The sequence below is a fragment of the Acinonyx jubatus genome, chromosome D2 (assembly GCF_027475565.1).
Source record: "Acinonyx jubatus isolate Ajub_Pintada_27869175 chromosome D2, VMU_Ajub_asm_v1.0, whole genome shotgun sequence".
NCBI lineage: Eukaryota > Metazoa > Chordata > Mammalia > Carnivora > Felidae > Acinonyx > Acinonyx jubatus.
The window spans coordinates 46,326,859-46,339,232 of record NC_069393.1 but is presented as its reverse complement, the minus strand read 5'-3'; the positions used below and the strand labels follow the sequence as shown (position 1 = coordinate 46,339,232).

The window sequence follows — 12,374 nt, the reverse complement described above, 5'->3', positions numbered from 1 at the left end:
ATTATAAATGGGGCAGGATAAAGGGACTTGAACTAAGGTAAAATTTCTATACTGGAATTGGTAAGATGTTGACACCAGTAAACTGTCATAAGTTATATATAATGTAATGCCTAGAACAGCCAATAAAGAAAAAATCTATTCAAACAGATGTACTCAGAAACATTTTAGATAAATAAAAATGGAATTCTAGAACATGTTTAAGTAGCCCACAGGAAGGAAGAAAAAAGAACAGATAAATAGAAAATAAAAAATGAAATGAATATTCCCTAAATTAAATGTAAATTAAGTGGTCTAAATCTACCAATTCAAAGAGATTTACAAAGTGGGAGCATTTGGTTAAACATCCAACTCTTGATTTTGGCTTAGGTCATAATCTCGTGGTTCATGGGATTTAGCCCCATGTCAGGCTCTGCTGACAGGGCAGAGCCTGCTTGAGATTCTCTCTGTTCCTCTCTCTCTGTCCCTCTCCTGCTTATACTCTCTCTCTCAGAATAAATAAACGTTAAACAAAAAAAAGAGATTTACCAAGTGAATAAAAAAGATGCAGTGTATGTTGTTTATAAGAAATCATTTCAGACATAATGATATAGGCAAGTTGAAAGTAAAAGGCAGCTTTACTTGTGATCGCCCAAAAGTGTAAACAAACAAAATGTCCCTCAGTGAGTAATGGTTAAACAAATTGTAGTATATTCATACCATGGAATACTACTTAGCAATAAGGAGGGATTAACCATTGATACTTGTATCAACTTCAGTTGATTTTTTTTTAATTTTTTTTTTTAACATTTATTTATTTTTGAGACAGAGAGAGACAGAGCATGAATGGGGGGAGGGCCAGAGAGAGAGGGAGACACAGAATCTGAAGCAGGCTCCAGGCTCTGAGCTGTCGGCACAGAGCCTGATGCGGGGCTCGAACTCATGGACCATGAGATCGTGACCTGAGCGAAGTCGGATGCTCAACCGACTGAGCCACCCAGGCGCCCCTCAACTTCAGTTGATTTTAAGGGCATTATGCTGGATGAAAAATTCAGTCTTTTTAAAAATTTTTTTTTTACTGTTTTATTTATTTTTGGGACAGAGATAGAGCATGAGCAGGGGAGAGGCAGAGAGAGGGTGAGACACAGAATCCAAAGCAGGCTCCAGGCTCTGAGCTGTCAGCACAGAGCCCAACGTGGGGCTCGAACTCACAAACCGTGAGATCATGACCTGAGCTGAAGTCGGACACTTAACCAACTGAGCCACCCAGGCATCCCCAAAAATTCAGTCTTAAAATGACATATACTGTTTGATTCCATTTCTATAACATGACAAAATTGTAGAGATGGAAAACAGGTTAGTGGTTGGTAGGGCTTAGGAATGGTTGGAGGAAGGAGGGGGGTGACTAAATGGGTAGCAGGAGAGAAAGATTATAGAGAACAAGGTTTGTATCTTGATTTTGCTGTTGGTTACACAAATGTACATGTGATAAAAAATAGCATAGAATGGGGGCGCCTGGGTGGCGCAGTCGGTTAAGCGTCCGACTTCAGCCAGGTCACGATCTCGCGGTCCGGGAGTTCGAGCCCTGCGTCGGGCTCTGGGCTGATGGCTCAGAGCCTGGAGCCTGTTTCCGATTCTGTGTCTCCCTCTCTCTCTGCTCCTCCCCCGTCAATGCTCTGTCTCTCTCTGTCCCAAAAATAAATAAACGTTGAAAAAAAAAATAGCATAGAATGATACACACTGTACCAGTATTAATTTCTGTTTTTTGATATTATGTAAAATGTAACCATTAAAGAAAACTGGGTCAAGGGTAAACTGGACGTCTCTATACTATTTTTGCAACTTCCTATGAATCCATAATTATTTCAAAATATGTTTTAAGAAGCAAAAGGATGAATTATAAGTACGAAAAGTGAATTTTTAAACAAATGTGTTAATGTTTTCTGCATTGTCAGGCAAAGGAAAGCAAGTATCTTTAATGTGTACCTCTAAAATAGTAGAATGACTTCTATGACTGTATATTTTTTCAATTTAGTTTTTATTTTTATTATAGTAAAGAGGCTTATAATGAAGAGGCAACCATTTAACCACTTCAAACTCTTTTTTTTTTTAAATGTGTTAACTTCCCCTTATAGAGGATTAGGATTTAGCTATCGTTCACTTCCCCCTTCACCGTTAACATAAGCGTTATTTCTACTTCCCACCCCACTATAGTTATCATATTCATTTCAATTAAGATCAATATTCTGTTTTTTAAACCAGGGTAGTAAAAACACTGTTCATATCTAAGATATGATTGCTTTTCTAGCACAACTTTTTGTTTTTCCCAGAATTAATAATTGTCTTGTGTTATTCACTTAGTTTTCTAGGTATCTGTGATTAATTGAATCCCAAATTCCCTGAATTGTAAATATCTTTCTGTTCATTCTGAATATTAGTTTTTCTACTGTCCCAATTTAAAGAGGGAGGTAAGTATAGTTTGATTTTTAGAGCTCTGGATAAAGAAAATTCTTAGTGTTAGAAATTCCCTCTAAAACCAGAGTAAAATAACTTGTTACTTTTTCTGTTTACACACATACCTTGTGCAGCTGCAGATAGGTGAATGAATATTCCTTTATTCTAGTTTACAGCAAAGAAAATCTGTAGGTTTGTGAAGGTCTGTATTCTCAGTAATCCCATGGTCACATAGAGAGGTGGGGAGAGCAGTGGAGTAGAGGTGAGAATACTTGGGTTCTAGTTTTGATTTAATTACTAATTGACAGTCTCAATCTAGCATAGTCAGGTAACCTCCTTGGCCTCAGTTTTCTTTTCTCAGTAATAATGACAGAATCAGACTAGATAATAAGTGAGACTTTCTTTAGTTCAAATGTAATTTTAAGTAGAGAAATGTCTTACTTTAATCTTGACTGTTAACAAATTAATTTCCAAATGGTTAGTTAGTTAATTCCAAATTGGTTAATTTCCAAATTAACAGTATTATCATTTTTAGTACTTTTAAAGAAATGCCCTGACTTTTTAGAGAGAAATTGGATTAAAAGACCTAATTTCTAAAGCCTGTAGAGATGGGAAATTATAAAAGTAAAATGGGCTGTGAATGTTATCTTTGTTATGCATCACATTATGATATGGGAATTGTGGTTTTAACTTCCCAAGGGTGCCTAGAAAAGGAAAACTCTAAGGTCATCAGAAACTTCATTGTTTACTACCCAGTATGTTAGATTTGAAAATTATACTGTGCTCTGAAATAATTTTTATAGCTTTTATGGTGATTTCTTTTAAGTTATAGACTATTGAAGCTAGATGGATTCTTGAGGTTTCTGAGAGAACCCTTACTGGTCTAGCAGTTTTTAATTGTAAGCAAGGGCAGGATGTACTGTTTTTTATTTGCAAGTGTTTTATTTAATTATAAATGTTGATATGAGAGAGATGTGATATTTGGGATACTTAATTAGTTTTCAGAGGTTATTGAGGTAAATTACATATATTTGAAAATGAATTTGTAAGTTTACCTGAGTTCACCTTAGTGCCCATATTGGTATACTTTTACATGAGTTTGATGATACTGATAATGTACGTTATGGGATCCTGTGAAAAGCAGGTATGTAATTTAATTTCATAATAAACATCTGTTCATTGGTTATTATTCACTAAAATATTTTATTGGTTTTCAGGTACTTGAAGAAGCAGAAGCTCAACATTTATATCAGTCGATTTTGCCTGATATGGTGAAAATTGCACTCTGTTTGCCAAATATTTGCACCCAGGTTAGTAGAAATAACTTTTTCCCCAGTAGCTTTCTTGAGACTCACAACTGAATTTCTTTTAAACTGTAATGGTCAGGGTCAAAGAGAGAGAAGAGAGAGATAGGAAACAGTTTGTGTCAAAGAGTATGAGGAGTTTGCTATACTGAAGAAAGGGTTAGAGGCTAGAGGGAATGCTGCAAAAGGACATTAAAAATGCAGCATTCAATTTCTGAGCTTCAGTTTACTCTGTTGATATTTGCTTACTTAGACTTCCTATTCTCTTTTTGTTTAAACAGTCTCTAACTTAAAAAGAGGTCATTATCCCAAAACATACTAATGGATTTAGAACAATTCAAGTTTATTTATTTATTTTGAGAGAAAGACAGAGAGCTGGCAAGCAGGGGAGGGGCAGAGAAAGGGGGAGACACAGAATCCCACACAGGTTCTGTGCTGTGAGTGCAGGGTCCAACACAGAATCCAACACAGGGCTCCAATCACAAACTGTGAGATCATGACTTGAGCCAAAATCAAGAGTCGGACACTTAACTGACTCTTGATTAATACCAGATTCTTTCTTTCATTTTTAAAAGTTAGAAAGCACCATGAGCTGGGCACCTGGGTGGCACAGTTGGTTAAGTGTCTGACTTCGGCTCAGGTTATGACCCTGCGGTTCGTTGGTTCGAGCCCTGCATCGGGCTCTGCTGACAGCTCAGAGCCTGGAGCCTGGTTTGGAGTCTGTGTCTCCCTCTCTTTCTGCCCCTCCCCACTCGTGCTCTGCTTTCTTTCTCTCAAAAATACATAAACATTAAAAAATATCTTAAAAAAAAGAAAACTAAATCTCTGCTGTGAAAATTAACATTTCAGTTTGATATCAAAGTATATCTTTGGCAAATTGAGCTGCATATGTTGTTATTTAATGACTTATCACATCAACATTTTCTAGACCGAATCTAAAAGGTAAATTTTAGATTTATAAAAAGGAAATTAAAGGAAACACATTTTGGACATGAACTTTTTGAAAAATCTTGGTTCATATTAAACCACTCTTATTTTTATCTAGCTAAGCATTTGATAATCAGATTTACATCTTCTAGGGTGCCTTGGTGGCTCAGTTGGTTAAGCACCCAACTCTTGATCTCAGCTCAGGCATTAATATCAGGGTGGTGAGTTCAAGCCCGGTTATTGGGCTCCACACTGGGCATGGCGCCTACTTAAAAAAAAAAAAAAAAAGATTTACATCCTTCAGTTTTCCCCAAGTATGACTTTTTAGGATTTCTCCTCTAAGAAAACAGAAATCAGTTATTCTATCTATTTATTTATTAAAAAAAATTTTTTTTAATGTTTATTTCTGAGGCAGAGAGAGACAGAGCATGAGTGGGGGAGGGGCAGAGAGAGAGGGAGACAGAATCTGAAGCAGGCTCCAGACTCTGAGCTGTCAGCACAGAGCCCAGTGTGGGGCTTGAACTCACAAACCATGAGATCATGACCTGAGCTGAAGTCAGTCGCTCAACCAACTGAGCTACCCAGGTGCCCCAGTTATTCTATTTAAAATCATACTGTTGATTATTTTGGGGGTTAAGAATGTTTGCATTTATCATTCATTAAGCCTAAAATATCACCATTAGTTTTTAAACTCATTTTTATGGATAACTTCATAAATAGTAGTTAAAAGCTCTTTTTTTTAAAAAAATAATGTTTATTTATTTAGAGAGTGCTCACACATGCACTGGGAGGAAGGGCTGAGAGAAAGGGAGACAGAGAATCTTAAGCAGGCTGTGTGTTGTCAGCGCAGAGCCAGACATGAGGCTCAGTCCCACAAACTGTGAGATCATGACCTGAGCCAAAATCAAGAGTTGGACTCTTAACCAACTGAGCCACCCTTGCTCCCCTAAAAGCTCATTTTTAGCTAAAACTAAGTAACAGTTTGCTTTAAATCATTGATACATTGTCACCTTTTCTAAAAGCATTTCTGAGTTGTAAATAAATGCATAGGGTGGGAAATGGAAATCAATATGAGGTCTCTGTTTCTTCTTTCTTAGAAATGGTAATTGCTAAGGCCTAAAAGGAGAGATTTTTGGAAACTATAATGATTCTTTAGGTTTCCCTTGTTTGTTTACCTTTGTATTTTCACAAGGGAAATAGTTGAACTGCAAATTTAACCTTTTCTTTTTCTAGGAAAGTTTTAGTCTAGCATTGATGTATATTTTCTGTTAGAAAAAAAGTTGTTACATCATTGTACTTTTGATTTGTCTTGCCTGCCTTTCCTGTGTTTCACTTTGATGTTTGCTGAAATATGATCAGGACAGTTGTCTATGTATAGTATACTGGTTTGAGATGAATGCACATATCCAGGATTTTTAGTTCTGGGTCATACTGAAAGGTAGAAAGAAAAGCATCCTTAAATATTATGCTGGAGCATTTTAAAACTTAAAAACTGGTATGTATACTGGCAGTTGGTCTTTGGCTTTACTATCATATCTTTAAAAACATACATTTTAAACATTTAAAGTAGAATAAAACCCACTGAACACAATACTTAGGTCCTGTGAATTTACTGAAAAGAAAAGATCAGTGAATTTGGGTTTGGGACAACTAGAAGACGTTTCAGTCATAAAAAATTTGAAGGAAAAATGTCTTGTATCTTCCTTGACTTAAAATGATTATAAAGGAAATACCTATTTTCTTACACATTATACATATGTGTGTATACACATGTCCTATTAATTGCTTTAATAAAATTAGATTTAGGTCTCAAAGAAATTGTCAAAGTGAAGTGTGATTCAGAATTGGAAGGAAAAGACTTATTTATTGAATTATTTTCCTTAGCATCATTTTATTTAGGACTACAATAGAAAAATTGCTCCGTCCAGCAATGTTTAATATGAGTGAGAATAAAATTTAGCATATGCTATAATAGCTCCATTCGGTGTTGCAATTTCCCGTTTCATCTTTTGTTTTAATTTTTCATTACATGGATAATGTGTATTTATTTCTTACTTGCTAAAACAATCTTGTTTTCCACTAATCAGTAATGTTTTGTGTTCTCTTCACTATCATCATTATTGATTAGAAATCTGCAGTTTGTCAAACAAGTACACTTTTCCAATCATCCTTGATGAACTGCCCTTGACTTCAACAGTGTTGCTGATTTAAGAACTCAAGAGTGGCCTGAAATTATTCCTGCCTTAATTTAGCAAATGCAATTTGGTGCCTCTGCTTTTGAAATTGCTAAACTAATTATGGCTCTTCTTGTCTGTATATTTTGTTTCCTCTATCAGCCAATACCGCTCCTGAAACAGAAGATGAATCATTCCATCACAATGTCACAGGAACAGATTGCCAGTCTTTTAGCTAATGCTTTCTTCTGCACATTTCCACGGCGAAATGCTAAGATGAAATCCGAGTATTCTAGCTACCCAGACATTAACTTCAATCGGTATGTTTTCAGAGAACACCTCTTAAACAGTGAAATAGAGAAGGGTAGAAGGAACTAATATTTGTCCAGTGATTTGCCATAGACCAAACATTTTATGTCCAATTATCTAATTTAATCTTTATAATGCAGTGAGTTAAGTGGTATTTTTGCCATTTTGTAGGCAAGATCATTAAAGTTCAATGAAAATCTTTGTTATTATATAGTTACTCTCCATTATCAACACTAGAAAGGAATGGGGAAACAATGAAAAACAATGTCATTTGTATAAGAAAACTTATTTAAAATTCCAATAAGAGATACCCATTTTATACTATATTCTCTTTGTGTAAATGCCAATTGTGAGGGACATGTTGTTAACCTAGTTTTGAGTCAGTACGTTAGCTAAGTTTGTTTTAAGAGAATAGTATTTAGTCATTTAGTTCAAATATACAGTAAGCAATTTCAGTATTCTTCTTAGTGTGTTAAGTGCCTTACAAGAGAAAGGACAAACCAGTTTCTGACTTCTGTGTCTTTCCACGAGGCTTTTATTCCTTCTTCGAGCATCAGCTCAAGTATCACTGTTTCCGATAGCTCTGATCTTGCCAGGATAGGTTTGCTATTCCCCTGAGTTCGTATGATGGTCTATATGTACCTCTGTTCTATAAAAAAGAGGTACATAGCATTATAATACTCTATTATAGAAGGATATCGTTTGACAAAGGTTAATATACTTTAATAATAGTTTAATATAGTTTAGTAAAATTTTTTCTTGAGGAAATAACTTTTGAACTAAGTACAAAGGGTGAGTAGGGGTTTTTACCAAGGAGGAAAGGAGAGATGATTACATTCTGGGTGAGGGGTACAGCATGTTCAAAGGGGCACTGTGATGAGAAGGACATGACATGCCCAGAGCCTGAGAGAAGACCAGTGCGGCTGCAGCACAGAGAGAGGACAGGCTGCAGGGGATGGGGGCCAGTAGGCCATCCTACTGTGCCTGCAAGGCCCTCCTAAGGTAATAAAAAGTCATTAAAGGATTTGGTATGGAAGGAGGGGGAAGCTGATGCACCTGATCAGATTTACATTTTCAAAAGTTTGTTCTGATTACAATGTGGGTACTGAGTGGAGAGGGACCAAAGTATAGTGAATTTACCCAGCTGGAGAGGCTATTGCGATGCACTAGGAAGGAGAGGTTGATAGCTGGGATAGTGTAGCAGTGGGGGTAGAGGTGTGATGACATTTGAAGAACAAGTCAGTGTGATGGTGACAAACTGTGAGTGGGTGAAGAGAGGCATCCAGGGTTCTCCTGGGTTTGTACAACTGGGCATGTGCCTTTTGTGTTCTCTACTTTTCCTGCTGTACCACCTACCCTACTTCTTTATAATTGCTTGTTTAATCCTTTCAGTGGGATCTGAATCTTTCATTAAATTTCATGCATTGTAGGCCTTCAGTAAATCCACATTGAGTGAATGAAAATAAAATTTATAGATGAAATGTTTGAGAAATTGACTGGTTAGTGGAAGAGTGTTAGGATTAAAACTAGATCCTTCATTCTTAATCTATTGTCTTTTACGTTTCAAACTTCATCTTTAGCAATTAGGAGATATTTTATTTTTAAGCCATATATAGTTCAAGTTTTTGCCTTTGATTTCTTTAGCATTTGGGATAGAATTGAGAGAAAACACAGCATTGGTATCTGCAATTGCAATTGTGTAAAGAACCTGTTTATTAAATATAATTTTTTTTTGCTTATTTGAGAAATTGTTAAAGAATTTTTTCTACTCACTTGTAGTTAAGGGGTATGCATCTCTTGCAGATTTTCCTTTTTAATACAGAAAAGGAAATGGACAAATTTGGTATGTAAGTAAACAATGGAAATTTAATTCTGTAGAAATGTAATTATCTGTTTCCATGAAGAGTATTAGTTATATTTATAAATCTCCATACAGTAAGTAGTCTCTCTGTTTATTTGGAATAAATGTTTGATTAGCTCCAGGATCACCAGGGATGCTGTAAATTATTCAAATTTCTATCCAAAATTCTGAAGGCCGATCCAGTGGTTTTGTGTTTTTCTGATTTTTGATTTTGGTAAGAAGTAGGTCTAGTTAATAATGCTTTAGAGTTAGTGTTTCCATAGCCACTTATAGTTTGTTTCCACAGGATGAGTAGTCAGCTAGTACATGTTTCTTGATTGTCCCTCAGATAAACCTTTGATATCTTAGTTATAAGCTTTCTCAGATTGATTCTTTGACCTAATTATATACCTTTTAAATTTATTTTTTAGATAAGAGCTATGCATTCTCTTCCTAAGTTAAGGTTCTTTCAGAGAGACTCTTCTCCAAAAAAGTTATTTTGAAGATCTGTTACAGATATTTTCAAACATGCTAAAAAATAAAGAGAACAGTATCATGACCCCATGTTTACTTACCCAAGTTTGGTACTAACCAGAATTTTTTATTTTGCTCCGTTTTCACCTATCCAACCCCACTTTATATATATGTGTGTGTGTGTGTGTGTGTGTGTGTGTGTGTGTGTGTGTGTGTATAACCAAATTTCAGATGTTAAGTTTCACCCATAAAGAATTCAGTATTTAGGGGCACCTGGCTGGTTTAATTGGTAGAGCATGCAACTCTTGATCTCATGGTCATGAGTTTGAGCCCCATGTTGGGCATAGAGTTTACTTAAAAAAAAAAAAAAGAGTTAGTATTTAAACTATTCACAGATAATGTTAGTCCTGTATCATGGTTAAATGTTTATAGCCCTTTCCTCTTTAAGAGCTTTAAGCTCTCTGTGGATGACTACAAATACACATTCCTCATCAGGTAAAACAAGAAAAAGCACAGAAAGAGAGCAGAAGATTAAGCATGATTTCAATTAGCAATTGTAGGCTTTCACAAGGAATGAAAAGTTACGTATAGAATATGATCTCAATTATGTTAAAATACCTGTATCTGTTAACATACCTCTATGTTCACATCAGTACATGTATAAGCATGGAAAGTAGACTGACAAGAAAATGAATTAAAGTATGATTCCCATTGGGTAGTGAGAGAAACACATTTAATGCTTTTACTTCATCCTTTGCTATATTTTAAAAATTGTTTTTAACAAGAATATATTACTTTTATAATCAGAAGAAAAATAGTTACAAGTCAATCATCAGACAAAGTTAATGAAAAGAATGGGTGATTTTTGTACTTTGATTTTGAGGTTGGAAGCCCACAGATTTTTTGAGCCTTTCCCAAACAGCTAATGTGGGTAGCTTCTTCCTTCCCTTCTATAACCCCATAGATAGGGTATCATAACCCCCCTTCACCCTCACTGTACAGTCAGCGTGTGAAAGAAGCACAAGTCCACAGGGCCCTCTGAGGGCTGGGCACCTGCTACACTAGCAGCCTTCTTTTCTCAACAGTAATGTGGACCTCAGGTTTGGAACGGCTGACAGATAGAAGTCAAGAAGTCTTGGGAAGCTTTGGCTTTTGTGACATCCCATTTCCTGCCGCTATTACCAGAATTTATATCAATTTTAATACACGTTTTAATTTTAAAGCATCATTGCTTTTCAGCTAAACTTCTGACAGGAGGATGCTGGAACGTCTTGGCAAAGGCGTGTTTATCTTTTTCATTGTGCATGGGCATTTTTCCTGAAGGCTGAGCTGGTTGGCTCTGAGTGTCAGCTTGTTAGGCTTGATGGAAAAAGAGGCTGAGGAGTTTTTCTTAATGAAGGGAATATAGATTTGAACAATATAAGCATTTTATGTAAATGAGTGGTTTTTTTTTTGTTTGTTTTTTGCTGGGCATTACGTAATGTCCTATTTCATCTCAAGTATCTCTGCTTACTCAGCACTATCTGGATTTTTTTTTTTTTTTTTTTTGCATGAGAATAATTCTTTTTTTATTGTTCACACATGCAAGTGCGAGTGGGGAGGGGCAGAGAGAGAGGGAGACACAGAATCTGAAGCAGGCTCCATGCTGTCAGCACAGAGCCCGATCCGGGGCTCGAACCCCTGAACTGTGAGATCAAGACCTGAGCTGAATTGGATGCTTAACTGAGCCACCCAGGTGCCCCAATTTCTTAATAACAATACCTGATATTTATTAAGTACTTGCTATGTGTTAATCACCTTGCTGTTATTTTTTACTTGATGCATCAGTTTTATAAATTAGGTATTGTTTTCTCATTTTTCCCATGAGGAGATGGAGGCTTAGAGAGGGTAGGATTACTTCATCAAGTTAACTGGTACAATTGGGATTCAAACTCAAGATAAAGTTGGCTTCGAGAAGCTGTCTCATAACCTTTCTGCTATCCAGCCTCCCTTTGAATGAACCAGATTAATACTTCTTAACTCATAGCTAATCAGAAACTAGAACTACCCTTAGAAATAATCCTTGGTCTGTAAAATGAACCAAAACTATTCATCAGTCCAGAGTGAGATCATGAGGGATTTAAACTTATGGTATCCCAATAGTATTTTCAGAAAATGAGAGTTTAATCCATTGGAGATTTGAAACCAGGCATATTCTTGTCTTCTGGCTGATAGATGTTCTTTTGATCACCAGAATGTTGGGCAGGTAAAGTCTGTGGTAGTTTCCACAATTGTTTTATAAGTCTTTATTTTTTTATTATTTATTTATTTAATTTGTTTTTTCAGTATATGAAATTTATTGTCAAATTGGTTTCCATACAACACCCAGTGCTCATCCCAAAAGGTGCCCTCCTCAATACCCATCACCCACCCTCCTCTCCCTCCCACCCCCCATCAACCCTCAGTTTGTTCTCATTTTTTAAGAGTCTCTTATGCTTTGGCTCTCTCCCACTCTAACCTCTTTTTTTTTTCCCCTTCCCCTCCCCCATGGGTTTCTGTTAAGTTTCTCAGGATTCACATAAGAGTGAAAACATATGATATCTGTCTTTATCTGTATGGCTTAACCACTATTGTTTTAAGGAGTCCTGGCAGCACCTGGCTCTCACTGAGATGGTATGTGTTTAATAAGCCTAAACTAGCAAAAAGCAGGAATGATGACTATACATGATCATTGATGCTGTCTGTTGACAGCTTACTTTGATTCTATCTGTGGAAGTTTCTAGGTAGGGAACCTTCTATACTAATAGGTTCAGTGAAAGTAAGTGACTTGTCAGCAGAACAAGCAGGACGCTGTCTTCCATCAGACTCCGTGCTCTTTTCGTTATGTCTCGCTTCTTCTCGAGCAAAATGCTCTGCGTGTGCTCCAGAGATGGAAAA

At 36.3% G+C, this 12,374-nt stretch overlaps 1 protein-coding gene across 5 annotated transcripts in view; it reads left to right on the top strand.

Annotated features, from left to right (window-relative positions):
• The window catches only part of PARG (poly(ADP-ribose) glycohydrolase), a 130,519-nt gene that overhangs the window by 52,477 nt on the left and 65,668 nt on the right, over positions 1-12,374 (top strand). For all 5 annotated transcript variants that reach the window (XM_053207238.1, XM_053207235.1, XM_053207234.1 and 2 more), the window contains 2 exons: positions 3,648-3,740; positions 6,998-7,155. In XM_053207238.1, the coding sequence (XP_053063213.1) occupies positions 3,648-3,740; positions 6,998-7,155 (251 nt within the window). The remainder of the gene's footprint in view (positions 1-3,647; positions 3,741-6,997; positions 7,156-12,374) is intronic.